This window comes from Salmo salar, chromosome ssa29 (genome assembly GCF_905237065.1).
Source record: "Salmo salar chromosome ssa29, Ssal_v3.1, whole genome shotgun sequence".
Lineage (NCBI taxonomy): Eukaryota > Metazoa > Chordata > Actinopteri > Salmoniformes > Salmonidae > Salmo > Salmo salar.
This window is the reverse complement of record NC_059470.1, coordinates 12,237,942-12,257,657: the sequence shown is the minus strand read 5'-3', so window position 1 is coordinate 12,257,657 and position 19,716 is coordinate 12,237,942. Positions and strand designations below refer to the sequence as shown.

General features: G+C 42.6%; 1 protein-coding gene across 1 annotated transcript; it reads left to right on the top strand.

Moving 5' to 3' along the window:
• Nucleotides 1-570: 570 nt before the first annotated feature.
• LOC106590073 (delta-type opioid receptor) lies at nucleotides 571-19,276 on the top strand. The gene is made up of 4 exons (XM_014180619.2): nucleotides 571-755; nucleotides 1,005-1,306; nucleotides 12,882-13,234; nucleotides 13,913-19,276. The coding sequence occupies exons 2-4, from the start codon at nucleotides 1,068-1,070 to the stop codon at nucleotides 14,446-14,448; spliced, it is 1,128 nt and encodes a 375-aa protein (XP_014036094.1). The 5' UTR covers nucleotides 571-755; nucleotides 1,005-1,067; the 3' UTR covers nucleotides 14,449-19,276.
• The last annotated feature ends 440 nt before the right edge of the window (nucleotides 19,277-19,716 follow it).

The window sequence follows — 19,716 nt, the reverse complement described above, 5'->3', positions numbered from 1 at the left end:
TACTATTGTTGTGAATAAAATTATGTAATAAGGAAACGAATGTATGCATTTTCTTTGCACACTTCGTCTCTCACAGTTGTAGGCTATTCCATGGTTACATCGAATTATATGGTTACACGCGGACGTAGACGTTGCATTGAGGTTCATAGAGATCCTATGTTGAGGTTAATAGAGATCCTATGTTGAGGTTCATAGAGATCCTGTGTTGAGGTTCATAGAGATCCTGTGTTGAGGTTCATAGAGATCCTGTGTTGAGGTTCATAGAGATCCTGTGTTGAGGTTCATAGAGATCCTGTGTTGAGGTTCATAGAGATCCTATGTTGAGGTTAATAGAGATCCTATGTTGAGGTTCATAGAGATCCTGTGTTGAGGTTCATAGAGATCCTGTGTTGAGGTTCATAGAGATCCTGTGTTGAGGTTCATAGAGATCCTGTGTTGAGGTTCATAGAGATCCTGTGTTGAGGTTCATAGAGATCCTATGTTGACGTTCATAGAGATCCGATGTTGAGGTTATTGTTATTTCTCTGACGTCATATTTGAGCGGGAGGGCGCGGCACTACCCGCGCTGTGCGTGTGCTCGAGTCTCCGCTGAGCCCCGGTGTTGTGCTTGTCTCTCTCATACTCCACTCTACAAAGTTTGGCGAGCCATATCCTTCTGCAATCAAACAGCAAAGATCTTACATCGTTTCGCTCAGCATAATTTCCATATTTTACAGACACAAAAAAAAGGAACAGAAGGAACTACTATCCAGAGGGTAAGTTACCAATTGCCCGGATTGGTGAAATGATGCATTATGCATTAAGCTTTAATTGTGTTATCACAGTAAAAATACGATTCAATTACTCTGTATATATAATGGAGTTGGATCGTTTTCATTCGTTTTTTGAACGGCACATAAGAAAGTTGGTTTAATATACAAACGTAAATTATGAATTATAATTTGACGCACACCAACTTTTTAATCGTTATTTTTTTCTCTCTCACTGGTTTCCTTCCCGCATAGCCAAAGGCATATGCTGGTAGCCCCATTATCTCCTTTTCGTTAGGTGGTCAAGCATAACCAAATATGGAAGGCACCCCGGTTGAAATTTTCAAAGAAGACAAGTGCCTCACGGCGCTCATCGAAGACTGTTATATGAATGCTACTTCGCAGTCTGGATACCCAGAAGGTCACAATCTGACTTTTGACTCTGACTGGGAAGAGGACCCCATGTCCCCAATCATCCCCATCATCACAGCTGTGTACTCCGTGGTGTTCGTGGTGGGCCTGGTGGGCAACTGCCTCGTCATGTACGTTATCATCAGGTAAGGTTTTATCGTGATCTATTTGCTCACTCACCTTGCATTGCATTGCATTGATATCAAGTTTGACAATTTATAGGCTATTGCTAAAGATTTGGGTGAAATTAAGGGTATGCAAAAAATACAACAATACAGTAAGATGCCCATGCAATACACCTGACTACATTTTAGCACCAAAAAAACAAAAAGTACATATTTATGACATCTGTAACTCTTGTGAGCCACCCAGTGGCAGGTGCATGTTTAAACTTTATAGTACAAAGTGTACAAACACTATATGATTGGTTGATTATTTTGTTTCAGTCATGACCCATACGGAACATATACTGTACCGTTCTATTGGAGGGAACAATACCTTTTTACTATTGGGCTTTTTTACAGTTGGAATGCTACCTTTTTGGGGCAGTGTTTAAAAGTGTTTTAAATGTGTCATTTAAAACCAGTGGTCCTCTATAATGCTTGCACCTCATTGGGTTTTATTTATGTGGTGTAGGCAAATAAATCAGAGCTGGTGTCATGTGCATTGCACCAACGCCTCACAAAGTGCTCCAGACTAGACAATTAGCGCAATCGCACATTACCTGTCTTCCATAGGGCCATTCTGTCACCTCCCCAAGTTAATTCAATTCTATTGGTTAGCTAATTGTGATACTCTCAGCTCTCCATTTTTTTGTAGCCAGCTCAGTTCAGAATTTGTATATTTTTTATCTGGTTGACTTATTTTTTATCTTCACATTTTCTTCTTAATAGAATTTTCCTAAGTTATACATTTAGTAATTTATTTTACCCAGAAGTCAAATTCTAGTGAAAGATGAGAGATAATACATTTAGCAATCAGGAAATGGAATGCACTTGCAAAGGGGATCCAAATATGCCGTATTTCACATGATTTGTTAACATAAAACCATATGGGCATAATGGAATTCCTCTACTGTACTTCTGAACTGAAGTGGCAACATGTCTCTGTTGTTATGGATAAATTACCACCACAGAGCTGTGATTGATTTTAGGGAAGATTGTTTTTTCAGTCCTGTTGTTATGGAGTTATTTCACTGGGGTCTGGCCATAAATCACCTGTGACAGAAGTCATTGGAAGATGGAGGCCTCATCACCCCTGCGATGGCTGGAACTTTCTCATGTGCTCCTAAGGACTAGGACTTGACTATGGTTATGTCCCAAATGGCACCCTATTCCCTATATAGTGCACAATTTGACCAGAGCCATATGTGTAACATACAATATGTTTTGTGCAAATTGCAACAAAATGAGAGACAAGCTTTATATGGGAGGACTAAACGATATGCAAATATACAGTACCATTTCTACATTGTAGAAATAATAGTGAAGACATCAAAACTATGACATAACACATATAGAATCATGTAGTAACCAAAAAACTGTTAAACAAATCAAAATATATTTTACATTATAGATTCTTCAAAGTAGCCACCCTTTGCCTTGATGACAGCTTTGCACACTCTTGGCATTCTCTCAACCAGCTTCACTTGGAATACTTTTCCAACAGTCTTGAAGGAGTTCCCACATATGCTGAGCACTTGTTGGCTGCTTTTCCTTCACTCTACGGTCCAACTCATCCCAAAACATCTCAATTGGTTTGAGGTCGGTTGATTGTGGAGGCCGGGTGATTTGATGCAGCACTCCATCACTCTCCTTGAGGTGTGTTGGGTCATTGTCCTGTTGAAAAACAAATGATAGTCCCACTAAGCGCAAACCAGATGGGATTGTGTATCTCTGCAGAATGCTGTGGTAGCCTTTCTGGTTAAGTGTGCCTTGAATTCTAAATAAAACACAGATAGTGTCACCAGCAAAGCACCCCCACACCATCACACCTCCTCCATGCTTCACGGTGGGAACCACACATGCGGAGATCATCCGACACGGTTGGAACCAAAATTCTCAAATTTAGACTCATCAGAACAAAGGACAGATTTCCACTGGTCTATTGTCCATTGCTTGTGTTTCTTGGTCCAATCAAGTCTCTTCTTATTATTGGTGTCCTTTAGTAGTGGTTTCTTTGCAGCAATTTGACCATGAAGGCCTGATGCGCGCAGTCTCCTCTGAACAGTTGATGTTGAGATGTGTCTGTTACTTGAACTCTGTGAAGCATTTATTTGGGCTGCAATTTCTGAGGCTAGTAACTCTAATGAACTTGTCCTCTGCAGCAGAGGTAACTCTGGGTCTTCCTTTCCTGTGGCGGTCCTCATGAGAGCCAGTTTCATCATAGTGCTTGATGATTTTTGCGACTGACTTCCTCATGAAGGTGGTTGAGAGAATGCCAAGAGTGTGCAACGCTATCATCAAGGCAAAGGGTGGCTACTTTGAGGAATCTATCATCTAAAATATATTTTGATTTGTCCAAAAGGACAACCATCTCTGCAGCATTCCACCAATCAGGCCTTTATGGTAGAGTGGCCAGACGGAAGCCACTTCTCAGTAAAAGGCACGTCAGCCCTCTTGGAGTTTGCCAAAAGGCAACCTAAAGATTTTCAGACCATGAGAAACAATATTTTCTGGTCTGATGAAACCAAGATTGAACTCTTTGGCCCGAATGCCAAGCGTAATGTCTGGGGGAAACCTGGCACCATGCCTAGAAGCATGGTGGTGGCAGCATCATGCTGTGGGGATGTTTTTCAGCGGCAGGGACTGGGAGACTAGACAGGATCGAGGCAAAGATGAATGGAGCAAAGTACAGAGAGATCTTTGATGAAAACCTGCTCCAGAGCACTCAGGACCTCCGACTGGGGCGAAGATTCACCTTCCAACAGGACAACGACCCTAAGCACACAGCAAAGACAATGCAGGTGTGGCTTCGGGACAAGTCTCTGAATGTCTTTGAGTGGCCCAACCAGAGCCTGGACTTGAACGAGATCGAACATCTCTGGAGAGACCTGAAAATAGCAACGCTCCCCATCTAACCTGACAGAGCTTGAGCGCATCTGCAGAGAATAATGGGAGAAACTCCCCAAAAACAGGTGTGCCAAGTTTGTAGTCATACCCAAGAAGACTCTATTCTGTAATCGCTGCCAAAGTACAGAGTAAAGTACTGAGTAAAGGGTCTGAATACTTATGTAAATGTAATATTTCTGTTTTTTGTTTTAATACATTTGCAAAAATGTCTAAAAACCTGTTTTGGCTTTGTCATTATGGGGTATCGTGTGTAGATTGATGAGGGGAAAAAACTATTTAAAACATTTTAGAATAAGGCTGTAACGTAACAAAATGTGGAAAAAGTCAAGGGGTCTGAATACTTTCCGAAGGCACTATATATGTTAGCCTATATTCTTCATTATAAACTGGGTGGTTCGAGCCCTGAATGCGGATTGGCTGACAGCCATGGTATATCAGACCATATACCACTGTTATGACAAAACATTTATTTTTACTGCTCTAATTACGTTGGCAACCAGTTTATAATAGCAATAAGGCACCTCGGGGGTTTGTGGTATATGGCCTACAGTGAGGGAAAAAAGTTTTTCATCCCCTGCTGATTTTGTACGTTTGCCCACTGACAAAGAAATGATCAGTCTATCATTTTAATGGTAGGTATATTTGAACAGTGAGAGACAGAATAACAACAAAAAAATCCAGAAAAACGCATGTCAAAAATGTTATAAATTGATTTGCATTTTAATGAGGGAAATAAGTATTTGACCCCCTCTCAATCAGAAAGATTTCTGGCTCCCAGGTGTCTTTTATACAGGTAACGAGCTGAGATTAGGAGCAGACACTTAAAGGGAGTGCTCCTAATCTCAGCTTGTTACCTGTATAAAAGACACCTGTCCACAGAAGCAATCAATCAATCAGATTCCAAACTCTCCACCATGGCCAAGACCAAAGAGCTCTCCAAGGATGTCAGGGACAAGATTGTAGACCTACACAAGGCTGGATGGGGCTACAAGACCATCGCCAAGCAGCTTGGTGAGAAGGTGACAACAGTTGGTACGATTATTTGCAGAAGGAAGAAACACAAAAGAACTCTCAATCTTCCTCGGCCTGGGGCTCCATGCAAGATCTCACCTCGTGGAGTTGCAATGATCATGAGAACAGTGAGGAAATAGCCCAGAACTACACGGGAGGATCTTGTCAATGATCTCAAGGCAGCTGGGACCATAGTCACCAAGAAAACAATTGGTAACACACTACGCCGTGAAGGAATGCAATCCTGCAGCGCCCGCAAGGTCCCCCTGCTCAAGAAAGCACATATACATGCCCACATGAAGTTTGCCAATGAATATCTGAATGATTGATTCAGAGGACAACCGGGTGAAAGATTTGTGGTCACATGAGACAAAAATTGAGCTCTTTGGCATCAACTCAACTCGCCGTGTTTGAAGGAGGAGGGATGCTGCCTATGACCCCAAGAACACCATCCCCACCGTCAAACATGGAGGTGGAAACATTATGCTTTGGGGGTGTTTTTCTGCTAAGGGGACAGGACAACTTCACCGCATCAAAGGGACGATGGACGGGGCCATGTACCGTCAAATCTTGGGTGAGAACCTCCTTCCCTCAGCCAGGGCATTGAAAATGGGTCGTGGATGGGTATTCTAGCATGACAATGACCCAAAACACACGGCCCACGCAACAAAGGAGTGGCTCAAGAAGAAGCACATTAAGGTCCTGGAGTGGCCTAGGCAGTCTCCAGACCTTAATCCCATAGAAAATCTGTGGAGGGAGCTGAAGGTTTGAGTTGCCAAACGTCAGCCTCGAAACCTTAATGACTTGGAGAAGATCTGCAAAGAGGAGTGGGACAAAATCCCTCCTGAGATATGTGCAAACCTGGTGGCCAACTACAAGAAACGTCTGACCTCTGTGATTGCCAACAAGGGTTTTGCCACCAAGTACTAAGTCATGTTTTGCTGAGGGGTCAAATACTTATTTCCCTCATTAAAATGCAAATCAATTTATAACATTTGATATGCGTTTTTCTGGATTTTTTGTTGTTATTCTGTCTCTCCCTGTTCAAATAAACCTACTATTAAAATTATAGACTGATCATTTCTTTGTCAGTGGGCAAACGTACAAAATCAGCAGGGGATCAAATACTTTTTTCCCTCACTGTATATACGACGGCTAAGGGCTGTATCCAGGTACTCCGTGTTGCGTCGTGCAAAAGAACAGTCCTTTGCCGTGGTACATTGACCATTTACCACACCTCCTTGTGCCTTATTACTTAAATAATTAATGGCCGTCTTGCCTAATCTGTCCTGCCTACTTCTTACTTAAACTGTGTACTAATCGTACTACATGCTCTTTAGAACATACTGTTTCTACAAAAAATGATGCATTAAGCAACAAATATCAGCATACTTGGCTCATCCTACTGAGAATGCATCATGTAATGCGCAATTACGTTGATTCCCACCATTCGTTCATTTTGGTATAGCATGTCCCCTCAGCTGATTATCAGTTGTTGTCAAACACACGTGGGTCTTGAAAGACGATTCTCTTCCTCAATAGTGTGCAGCGAATTGATGAAAAGCCGAGATGAATATGACATCCTGGCATTTGAAGCATACTACTTTGTGTATTATTTCGCATACCCAAAATGCCTAAAGTAGTCGGATACAGCTAGTGACTATATATAATTTATTTAAACGTCCAAAAATGTATGTACCAGCCCCAGATTGACACTTTAAAGTATATATCAGTTTAAGTAGATTACTTACATGATTGGGACACAATTTAAAGCACCCCCCCCGTGGATGTTGCTGCTACTTTTTTAACATAATTTCCTGTCCAAGAGAGGAAATGCACCACAGGAGGTTGGTGGCACCTTAATTAGGGAGGATGGGCTCGTGGTAATGGCTGGAGCGGAGTCAGTAGAATGGTATTTGCTCCGTTCCAGGCATTATTATGAGCCGTCCCCTCAGCAGCCTCCAGTGAAATGTATGTTTAGGTTCCACCTCCGAAGAATGATAAAGGTTACTTATACATATTCACGAATTGGGTGTGGGAATTTCCTCACGGAGTTGATAAACATCAACAAATAGGGCACTTACAGCTGTCAGTGTAACTAGCTAGCATACTAACCAGCTAATCTTATCTCTTGTTTTTTAACTTTTTTTTTTTACTACACCATATTCAAACGATTAGCCAGATGGCTCTATGGCTGGAACTGGAGCTGGATTTATCATAAGCATTGATATAGGGAAAGCTTTACCACAGATGGAAACCACTGGCCTATCTTTGACTTCGCCATCTATTGTTATCTCCAAAGTTTTGGCATCTTCCATAAATTGAGGCCGCGAATCCACCATAGAAATCATTTGAAAGAATAAGATGAAGCTCATGGTTTTCACAGGGGAAGTGAAATGATAGGCTACAATGACTTTGCTCATGATCGTAAATCACCAGTGGTGGAAAAAGGGCTCAATTATCATACTTGAGTAAAAGTAAAGACACTTTAATAGAAAATGACAAAAGTGAAAGTCACCCAGTAAAATACTGCTTGAGTAAAAGTTGAAAAGTATTTGGTTTTAAATATACTTAAGTATCAAAAGTAAATGGAATTGCTAAAATGTATTTAAGTATCAAAAGTAAAAGTATAAATCTTTTCAACTTCCTTATTAAGCAAACCAGACAGCACAATTTGTAAAAAAAAATATATATATATATTGGACGGATAGCCAAGGGCACACTCCAACACTCAGACATAATTTACAAACAAAGCATTTGTGTTTAGTGAGTCTGCCAGATCAGAGGCAGTAGGGATGACCAGGGATGTTCTCTTGATTAGTGTGTGAATTGGACCATTTTCCTGTCAAAATGTAACGAGTACTTTTGGGTGTCAGGGAAAATGTATGGAGTAAAAAGTACATTAATTTCATTTCCCCCCCAAAAAATAGCGGAGGTGCAAAAACATAAGTTTACTCCCCCTATTTTTATTTGCTCCATGGCTCAGGCGGCTAAGTGGACACAAGGGTGTTTGGCTCATCTCAGTCGCGAAGAGGAATAACTTTGCAACGTTTTCTGATTAAAAAAAACAATGCCATGCTGGTGGGTGGTAACATTCAAATTAACTCAGCCCTGATACTAACGTAGGCTGAAAATAATGTGTATATCATATGAAAAGACACCGCATTCACATAGATTTGCACGAAGAGGGTAGTTCAGATTTGTCACTTCAAGCCTAATTTACACTATATATGCACAAGTACGTGGACACCCCTTCAAATTAGTGGATTTGGCCATTTCAGCCACACCTGTTGCTGACAGGTGTATAAAATCGAGCACACAGCCATGCAATCTCCATAGACAAACATTGGCAGTAGAATGGCCTTACTGAAGAGCACTGTGACTTTCAACATGGTACCATCATAGGATGTCACCTTTTCAACATGCCTGTCAAATTTCTAAACTGCTAGAGAAACCCTAGTCAACAGTAAGTGTTGTTATTGTGAAGTGGAAATGTCTACTGTATGAGCAACAACGGCTCAGCAGTGAAGTGGTAGGCCACACAAGCTCACAGAACGGGACCGTCGAGTGCTTTAGAGTGTAGCGCGTAAAACCGTCTGTCTTCAGTCGCAACACTCATTACTGAGTTCCAAACTTCCTCTCAAAGTAACGTCAGCACAAGAACTGTTCGTCGGGAGCTTTATGAAATGGGTTTCCATGACCTAGCAGCCGCACACAAGCCTAAGATCACCATGTGCAATGCCAAGCGTCTGCTGGAGTGGTGTAAAGCTCACCGCCATTGGACTCTGGAGCAGTGGAAACACTTTCTCTGGGGTGATGAATCACGCTTCATTATCTGGCAAGTCCGATGGACAAATCTGGGTTTGCGGATGCCAGGAGAGAAAGCTACCTGCCCCAATGCATAGTGCCAACTGTACAGTTTGGTGGAGGAAGAATAATAGTCTGGGGCTGTTTTTCATGGTTCGGGCTAGGCCCCTTAGTTCCAATGAAGGGAAATCTTAATGCAACAGCATACAATGACATTCTGTTCGATTCTGTGCTTCCAACTCTATGGCAACAGTTTGGGGAAGGCTGTTTCCTGTTTCAGCATGACGATGCTCCCGTGCACAAAGCGAGGTCCATACAGAACTGGTTTGTCAAGATCGGTGTGGATAAACTTGACTGGCCTGCAAAGAGCCCAGACATCAACCCCATCGAACACCTTTGGGTTGAATTGGAACGCCAACTGCAAACCAGGTCTAATTGCCCAACATCAGCGCCTGACCTCACTAATGCTTGTGGCTGAATGGAAGCAAGTCCCCGCAGAAATGTTCCAACATCTAGTGTAAAGCCTTCCCAGAAGAGTGGAGGCTGTTATAGCAGCAAAGGGGGTGACCAACTCCATATTAATGCCCATGATTTTGGAATGAGATGTTCGACGAGCAGGTGTCCACATACTTTTGGTCATGTAGTGTATTATACTTTGACTAAAACAATGACTTATTGACTTAAATTGTTGTGCAACATCATGGGTAAGCTCTGGCCATCATCTTTCAGCTTGAAAAAGTGGATTTCAACTCGTGTGGGCGTTTAAAAGTATGACAGCTGCTAAGCTAGCCCTGCCAAGTTTCTTTTTCTCCAAATCAAAATATCAGACAGAAATGACTTTACACAGTACATGACTGTTGTCATTTTCTCCCCTAGTTACATATATAGTTGTTTACAGATAAAAATACCTTGCATGAGAATTTAATTACTTTTAATCTGCCTCATGTTGTTGGGACTATCAATAGAATCACCAGCTTAGATGATAACAATTTAACAGATGGAAGAGTTTTCCCATTAGGTTTCATCAAGTTCTTTAATTAACTGTCAATAACAATCTTACATCACCTGAGTTCAAATACTATTTTAAATCTTTCAAATACTTTTGGACCCCCAACCATTATTTGAATTGTATTTAAACTATTCCATGACCAGCACACCTGATTAAACTATTCAACTAATCATCAAGCCCTTGAATCAGGTGTGCTAGTTCAGGTCTACAACAAAATTGTGAAACGTCCCAAGTATGGATAACACATAGACTTAGATAGACATCGCATCATTGAATTAATTGGCTGATCCCTGTTGATGATCCGGATGGAATCATGTGATCCTTCCTAACCCATAGGAAGTCCACCCAGTTGACAACTTAAAAATGGTGAAAGTCCTTAAATGCTAAAATGGTCTTTTGGGCACTAGAGTCCTCTATCTATCTCTATGTGGTAACTGCCTACGTGAAATGTGTCTGGAAGTGGGCATGGTGAAATAAGTGGGTGGATCATCGGCGATGGGCGTAACATCAGTGCTATGTGATTGGTTAGACGGTTTTGATTGAGAGGTGTTGTTTTTAAATTCTTAAAATGTTTTCATTGGTCAGTTCCTGTGTGGTGATGGCATCCTATACTGACGGTATGAGGTCAATATCCTTCCAGGATACCCTGGCCAGGTCGATTAGAAAGGCCTGCTCGCTGAAGTCTTTTAGGGATCATTTGACAGTGATGAGGGGTGGTCGTTTGACCGTGGGCCCATTACGCACGCAGGCAATGAGGCAGTGATCGCTGAGATCCTGGTTGAAGACAGCAGAGGTGTATTTAGAGGGCAAGTTGGTCAGGATGATATCTAAGAGGGTGCCCATGGTTACGGATTTAGGGTTGTACCTGATAGGTTCCTTGATAATTTGTGTGAGATTGAGGGCATCTAGCTTAGATTGTAGGACGGCCGGGGTATTAAGCATATCCCAGTTTAGGTCACCTAACGGTACGAACTCTGAAGATAGATGGGGGGCAATCAATTCACTCATGGTGCCCAGGGCACAGCTGGGGCTGAAGGAGGTCTATAACAAGCGGCAACGGTGAGAGACTTGTTTCTGGAAAGGTGTATTTTTAAAAGAAGAATCTCGAACTGTTTGGGCACAGACCTGGATAGCATGACAGAACTCTGCAGGCTATCTCTGCAGTAGATTGCAACTCCGCCCCCTTTGGCAGTTCTATCTTGTCAGAAAATTTTATTGTTAGGGATGGGAATTTCAGGATTTTTGGTGGCCTTCCTAACCCATGATTCAGACACGGCTAGGACATCCGGGTTGGCGGAATGTGCTAAAGCAGTGAATAAAACAAACTTGGGGAGGAGGCTTCTAATGTTAACATGCATGAAACCAATGCTTTTACAGTTACAGAAGTCAACAAATGATAGCGCCTGGGGAATGGGAGTGATGCTGGGGGCTGCAGGGCCTGGGTTAACCTCTACATCACCAGAGGAAGAGTAGGATAAGGGTACGGCTAAAGGCTAAAAGAACTGGTCGTCTAGTGCGTTCGGAACAGAGAGTAAAAGGGGCAGGTTTCTGGGCACGGAAGGATAGATTCAAGGCATAATGTACAGACAAGGGTATGGTAGGATGTGAGCACAGTGGAGGTAAGCCTAGGCATTGAGTGATGATGAGAGAGGTTTTGTCTCTAGAGGTACCATTTAAGCCAGGTGCAGTCACCGCATGTGTGGGGGGCGGAACAACAGGGCTAGCTAAGGCATATTTGGCAGGGCTGGACGAGCTCTACAGTGAAATAAGACAATAATTACTAACCAAAACAGCAATAGACAAGGCATATTGACATTAGGGAGAGGCCATGTGTAGCCGAGTAATCATAGGGTCCAGTGAGTAGATAGGCGACCTGGAGGCATGGAGATTCAGACAGCTAGCAGGCCGGGGATAGCAGGAGGCTAGCAGATGGGCCTCAGGGGGACGTCGCAACGGGGAGCCTGTTGAGACCCCCTCGTTCGGTTACGTCGGCAGACCAGTCGTGATGGAGGTCCAGGCCAAGAGTTATTATCTGATGGATTTATTCGGCTAGCCGGGAGATGGGCCAAGCTTGAAGCTAACTCCAGGCTAACTGGTGCTTGCTTACTTGCACATCATCGTCTGCACATCTATCACTCCAGTGTTAATGCTAAATTGTAATTATTTCGCCTCTATGGCCTATTTATTGCCTTACCTCCCTAATCTTCTACATTTGTAAACACTGTACATAGATCTTTCTATTGTGTTATTGACTGTATGTTTGCACTGCTTTGCTTTATCTTGGCCAGGTCGCAGTTGTAAATGAGAACTTGTTCTCAACTGGCCTACCTGGTAAAATAAAGGTGAAATAAAAAAGAAAAAGAAAAAAGAAGGTTAGGAGAATTCAAGTAGGAAATTAGGAGAAATAGCGTAGCAGGTTAGGAGAATAAGGTTAAGGTTAGGAAAGGGGTTAGGGTTAGGCTTAGCTAAAATGCTCTCGCTCACAGAAACAGCCTTGAGTGGCAACAAATCTGCCCAATTAGCTGTTCGCTTTCCATACACTCACTTGTGTTGATACGCCCGTCTATGTTGACACACCCATGTTCCCGCAGCCATGTTGAGTTGCAGTTACCCATGACTTAAACGTCTGGGGGTTCCCGAGGAGAGGTTTGAAAAAGGCTGCTCTAATCTTCCAGATGGATGGAGTTTGCACTGGAGTTCCACTGTGCCAGACAAGCTGAATCAAGCCCAGATAGAGTATTTAAGATGATTTCAATTTGTATTTAAACTCAGATGTGGACCTAACACATTCTACCCTCCATTCTTGACTCTGTTTTGAAACAGGTATACAAAGATGAAGACAGCCACCAACATTTACATCTTCAACCTGGCTCTGGCCGACGCCCTGGTCACCACGACGATGCCTTTCCAGAGCACTGACTACCTGTTGAACTCGTGGCCGTTTGGCGAGGTGGTGTGTAAGGTGTTCATCTCCATCGACTACTACAACATGTTTACCAGCATCTTCACCCTGACCATGATGAGTGTGGACCGCTATGTGGCCGTGTGCCACCCGGTCAAGGCCCTGGACTTCCGGACGCCGATCAAAGCCAAGATCATCAACATATGTATCTGGATGCTGTCCTCTGCAGCAGGGGTACCAGCACTGCTACTGGGTGGCACCCAGTCCAACAATGGTGAGAGCGCTGGTATGCATACATGCAGGCACACACTAAATCATAAAAGCACGCACACACACACACACACACACACACACACACACACACACTCATGAAGCACACACACAAACATGAATGCATGAATATGCACGTACGCAGGCAAACACACACACACATATACACAAACACACACAGTTCTTATGGGTGAAATTGTCCCAAGAGAACATAATGAACATGCCTTACACTGTGCACAGATTTAGTTGGTTCATTTTGTTTTTACTCTCCGATTCCTTAGGTGGAGTGAATCAAAGTGCAGAAGTGCCCGTCTAATCCTAGAACATAAAGGTCTAATACAGACCATCTCTCCTCTACTTTGTAGAGGGGAAATGTATTACGTCTAAGCCATCTGTTGGTAATGAGCTTGCCGTTATCCTCACACCACATATTGTTTCTGAATACAGATGGAGCTGTGGATAAGTGCAAAAAAAAAAAAAAGCGCTATTAGTAAGATGTTCCCTTTTTGAGTGCGTATTAGCCGTTCCATAACGGTGTCGCCGAGTGAGACATGAACCAGACGCAGCGTGAAATGTTATGTGTTCTCAGAACACTTTGCTTGAGCGTAGGTGCATTTCATCAGTGCTTTTTCTTTCTCAACCTCCCCTCCCCTCCCCTCCCTCCCCCCTCCACTCCCTCTAGGAACCACGGAGTGTGCCTTGCAGTTCCCGGAACCGTATGTGTACTGGGACACCTTGATGAAGGTCTGCGTGTTTGTGTTTGCCTTCGTGGTGCCCGTGCTCATCATCACCGTGTGTTACACCCTCATGGTGCTGCGACTCAAGAGCGTGCGTCTCCTCTCGGGCTCCCGGGAAAAGGACCGGCAGCTGCGGCGCATCACCCGCCTGGTCATGGTGGTGGTCGTGGTGTTCGTAGTGTGCTGGACGCCCATCCACATCTTCATCCTGGTCAAGGCGCTGGTGAGCGTGCCCGAGACCACCGCCGTCATGGCCGCCTACTTCTTCTGCGTGGCGCTGGGCTACACCAACAGCAGCCTCAACCCCGTCCTCTATGCCTTCCTGGATGAGAACTTCAAGAGGTGCTTCAAGGACTTCTGCCTGCTGAAAAAGCTGAAGGGGGACAATGCCTCAGGGAAGAACAACAGGAGCACCATGAGGGGAGGAAGGGAGGCCCCACTGCCACTGGAGAACCCAGACGGGACTAGAAAGCCGGCATGACTAGCCATGGAGATGTCTTCCATTTCCCGCGTTGGAAAGGAAGACTCCAATGATCTGGGCCTAACCCAGGTGACATCAGGAATGTAAGCACACACAACAGTGCTAATTTAGATGACTGGTGTTCGTTCCATTTGTTTTACTATTAGGCCCAAATCAATGGTCCGTTTCCTCACACTTAGAAAAGGGATATATCAATATTCTTTGATGTCAAATTTATTTGCACACATCAAGAGGGGAAAAAAACATTTCACATGCCAACTATATGACACACTTCAAAATGATAAGAACCTATATTATCTCAGTTTTACTGTGTTCCTTCATAGTTACTTGTTATGCTGACTCTGCATCTACACAGTTCTAAATGGATTGCAAGATGCAACATCCTCCTTCTAGCCTCTGCCATTCAATTAAATAGTTATCCTTGCCAAAACATCAATAATGATTGGGGAAGCACTTTAAAGGGGCAACCTGGGATTGGCACATCCATCGATTTTGCCATATCTGTCTCTACCAACCAATGTGTATGTGGTGCAGAGATCTATTACCTCCTTTGGGAGTGGGGCACCCTTATGGGTGGCAGGTAGAACAAGGCAGTTAACCCACTGTTCCAAGGCCGTCATTGAAAATAAGAATTTGTTCTTAACTGACTTGCCTAGTTAAATAAAGGTAAAAAAATAAAAAAATAAATGGCATGATAACACAAAAAAAAGTATTTTTCAAGTCAAAACAAATTTGATTTGTCACATGCGCCAAATACAACAGGTGTAGACCTTACAGTGAAATGCTTACTTACAAGCCCCTAACCAACAGTGCAGTTTTAAGTGGCAATGCAAATAGTCTGGGTAGCCATTTGATTAGCTGGTCAGGAGTCTTATGGCTTGGGGGTAGAAGCTGTTTAGAAGCCTCTTGGACCTAGACTTGGCGCTCCGGTACCGCTTGCCGTGAGGTAGCAGAGAGAACGGTCTATGACTAGGGTGGCTGGAGTCTTTGACAATTTTTAGGGCCTTCCTCTTACACCGCCTGGTATAGAGGACCTATCTATATATCTTTTTGGGGCTAGGGAAAGGTTGTATTCTATGGAGATGAAACACAGGCCTCTGCATGGTGGTCTGCAGGATGGTAGCTACTAAAGAGCTGCTGGAAATGAGTCAGTCAAAATATCCTTTATACATGTTGATGAAATCCTCAGGGACATAGAAAGTACTGGGTGTTAGACATTTTACCTTGTAATATACTCACCGGCCAGTTTATTAGGTACACCACCACGTTCATAGAAATGGATCGCTCCTACAGACAGTGAGCCGCGTGGCCATGGCTTGCTATATAAAGCAGGCAGACAGGCATCGAGGCATTCAGTTAATAATCGATTGAACGTTAGAATGGGCAAAACAAGTGACCTAAGCAACTTTGAGCGTGGTATGATCGTCGGTGCCAGGCGCGCCAGATCCAGTATTTCAGAAACGACCGCCCTCACGCACGACAGTGTCTAGGAGAATAGTGCGGCAAACAAAAAACATCCAGTCAGCGGCAGTCCTGTGGTTGATGACAGCTCGTTCATGAAAAGAGGTCGGAGGAAAATGGCAAGAATTGTGTAAGCTGACAGGCGGGAGCCATAAACAGACAAATAACTGTGCAGTACAACAGTGGTGTGCAGAACTCGTCGATCTTTGTCACGGATGGGCTGTTGCTATCACGTTTGCAGTAGACGACCACACCGGGTTTCACTCCTATCGGCTAAAAACAAGAAGAAGGGTCTCCAGTGGGAACATGATCACCAACACTTGACAATTGAGGAGTGGAAAAACATTGCCTGGTCCGATGAATCTCAGTTTCTGTTGCGTCATGGTGATGGCAGTCAGGATGTGGCGTAAGCAGCATGAGCCCATTCTGCCTGGTGTCAATGATACAGGCTGGTAACGGTGGTGTAATGGTGTGGGGAATGTTTTCCTGGCACACGTTATGTCCCTTGATATCGATTGAGCAACGCTTGAATGCCACAACGTGTCTGAACATTGTTGCTGACCAAACCCAATAGAGTATCTTTTTATGTGAGATGGAACAGGCTGTTCGAAGCATGATTGTACCGCCATCCAATCTGCAGCAACTGCGTGATGCCATTGCATCAGCATGGACCAACATCCCTGTGGAACATTTCCAACACTTTGTAGAATCCACGTCCCGAAGAATTCAGGCTGTTCTGTTGGCAAAGGGGGGTCCGACCTGGTACTAGATGTGTGTACCTAATAAACTGGCTGGTGAGTGTTGCTGCTGATGACAATTCACTACAAAAAAATATGTTATGCTTAGAGTTATTTGCTATATTCTATAAATGAAAGTAGTTGTCTACTTATTTACATATCTTATTGACTTGATTTTTGGTCCATTTGTGTTTTTAATGTATCTATTTATCTTACTGTATTTATCTTGTATGCATCCCAAATAGCACCCTATTCCTTATATATTGCATATGTAATCCATGGACCCTGGTCAAAAGTAGTGCACTATATGGGGAAGAGGGTGGCACTTTTTTTTGTAATGCAAGTTTGTCATTCTGTATGTTTCCGGGCCATATGTTTTGCCGAAGCAGCAGCAATTCTTCCTGGGGTCCACACACAAACATAAAACACGACAAGTAACAAAGCACTGAAACACTGATAGACAAGAACAGTCACACAAATGTAAAATATGATATACAACAAAAAATATATAAAAAAAAAATATATATATATATGTGCCTTTTACGTCCAGGATAAAGCATCTCCAGCCAGAAGTAAAGGTTTGATACTACAACATGGACACTGGGGTCAATTCAGCACTCACATTTATCAAAATACAGCCTTGCCAAACCCAAAGTCAAGCATGTATCAGTGTGCTGTTTGACCCTAGTCTGGCTGATGCTTGGGGGACTTTGAGAAGCGAACAAACTTCCCAGTGAGCTAAATTTGTTTAAAAGGACGTTGAAAAGATGCTGTAACGACGTTAAAAAGACGTCTTTTCAACCAATTTTGCTCACTGGGAACATGTTCGTTAAGAAGAGTTACTGTAGGTGACTTGAGAAAGGCTCATGTGAAAATCCTGGACTTGAATGTTTTTTTCAAATTTGACAGAGGGCTTACATCAACGTTGACGTCTGGAGCTATCTCCTTTGTGTCAAGTTGTTCATTTTATGATATCAATCGCGTGCTGTTTATATGGCTTGCGCCTGGATATACGTGTTCATATTTGTATATTCTTACCGTAGAGAAACATGAGTATATCAATGCAACCTAAGAAAAATAAATACATTCAGATTACTGTGTGATAAAATATACATCGTATACATAAAGTGCGTAGTCAGAAAATATAATTGCACAGGCATTTTGAAATGTGCCAGTATTTCAATCATGTCAAGGAGCATAGCAATGGGACATACTTAAACTAAATCATTGAAGTGTTTAAACGTTTGGTCAAGCAACGTTAGCGAAGTAAATGCTTGATAGTCAGCTCGGTTTGTAAATGTTCTAATTCTCACCGCTTATCCTTTGGAATGTATATTCAATGACTTTAAGATGTACTGTGTAACTTACACGTCTTTCATTCTTCGAACCATGGCATTCGTAAAACATATGATTCATTCTCAGAGCCATGTAGTACATTATAAATACATTCCTCTTCAGTTTAAAGGGGCAATCTGGGACTGGTTCATCCATTTTTGGACTATTAAATGAAATGCAACCATTGATTCTTACAGAATATAACTTATGAGTGCTTCATGAGCTTAGTTCAACTATTATACCAGGACTCAAATTCTAAAGTTGTTTGTCATTTTGTTTTCATGAATGGTCAGTCCTCGCATCAATAGCTCTGTCTATGAATTTCTGAGTGGTTATATTACATTTCTCCAGCCCCATCCCTCAGCTGTTTTACCAAATCAAGTGGCGTTGTGACTGCTTTGTTGTTTTTCAAATCCCAGATTGCCCATTTATGAGAGTTTGATAACCGACCTAATTCAGTCCATCGTATCTGAATAAGGACCTGGGTAGAGCACTGTTGATCATAGCCTTCAAATGATTTTAAAAAGGAAGATATATAAACACAACCTTGGTGTATTTTTAGACCTGTTTTACTGTTTCGTCGTGCCCTTTTCTTTATGACTAATTGCTGTGTATTTGTTGGAGTACAGACACCTGTTTAGTCATATCCAAGGCACAGACACACAGTTATGTAAGTGGCTGTCTTGCTGTGAAAACACAGAAACACTTTTTTTATGTGTTTAGAGTTGAGGGCAACAAGACTTTGAGATATGATTCAAAATGATAACAATGGTTTATTAATTCATACGAGACAGAAATGTGTCTTCCGCTGTACCCAACTCTGCTGTAGTTTGAGAAAACATAATTTGTCATGAACTGTTGTTTAATATCACTGTTTCAAAATCTCGTTCACCCGTTCAGTTTTCTTTCAAATGTACAGGAGGTGCTCAGCAGTGGCGTCATTAGGCCTGGGTTTCTGTGTCTTCAGCCCCACATGTTTTTGATGCAGTCCCGAACCATGCAGTATACAAATTAAATATATGTTTTACTGACAACTTTATTGACAAAAAAAACTATCCAATATACTGTGCTAGGCAGTAGCAGGCGCTGCAAGAAGCCCCTGGAGTGACGCGGTGCCTGCTGTGGTTTCAGAACGCAGTGGACCACTATTTTTATTACTCTTTTTATTCACTTAGCTACTTGCGTTTTCTATGGTGGTTGCATTGCCAAGATGTTAATCTGCAAGTAAGAATTTCATTGCACTGTGTACTCCATGTATGTTATGTGTATATGACAAATAAACAAACTTGAACTTAGACGGGAAGGGTAAGGGCTGCCAGAAAGAGAGGGGAAAAGATGACCAGCTTTGCGGTTAGATTTTTGGTGAACAAAACATTGAAAATGCATAGGCCCTTAAAGGTGCTACATATAGGATTTTGGGGAATTTTTGTGAACTCACACTTGAGCCTTTTACTTTCGGTTTTGGTCCACCAGCTTCAAACAGCTGTAAAACCACATTTTTTTGTGGTTTTGATTCCCTACACAATTCAGTGCTTGTTCTCATTTAAACTCAATTTATGTGACATTTACATTTACATTTAAGTCATTTAGCAGACGCTCTTATCCAGAGCGACTTACAAATTGGTGCATTCACCTTATGATATCCAGTGGAACAACCACTTTACAATAGTGCATCTAAATCTTTTGGGGGGGGGTTTAGAATGATTACTTTATCCTATCCCAGGTATGTGAGAAA

Coding starts and splice junctions, on each gene's coding strand:
- LOC106590073 (XM_014180619.2), top strand. CDS start 1,068: ATGGAAGGCACCCCGGTTGAAATTTTCAAAGAAGACAAGTGCCTCACG. Junction 1,307..12,881: donor GTCATGTACGTTATCATCAG/GTAAGGTTTTAT, acceptor GTTTTGAAACAG/GTATACAAAGATGAAGACAG. Junction 13,235..13,912: donor TGGCACCCAGTCCAACAATG/GTGAGAGCGCTG, acceptor CACTCCCTCTAG/GAACCACGGAGTGTGCCTTG.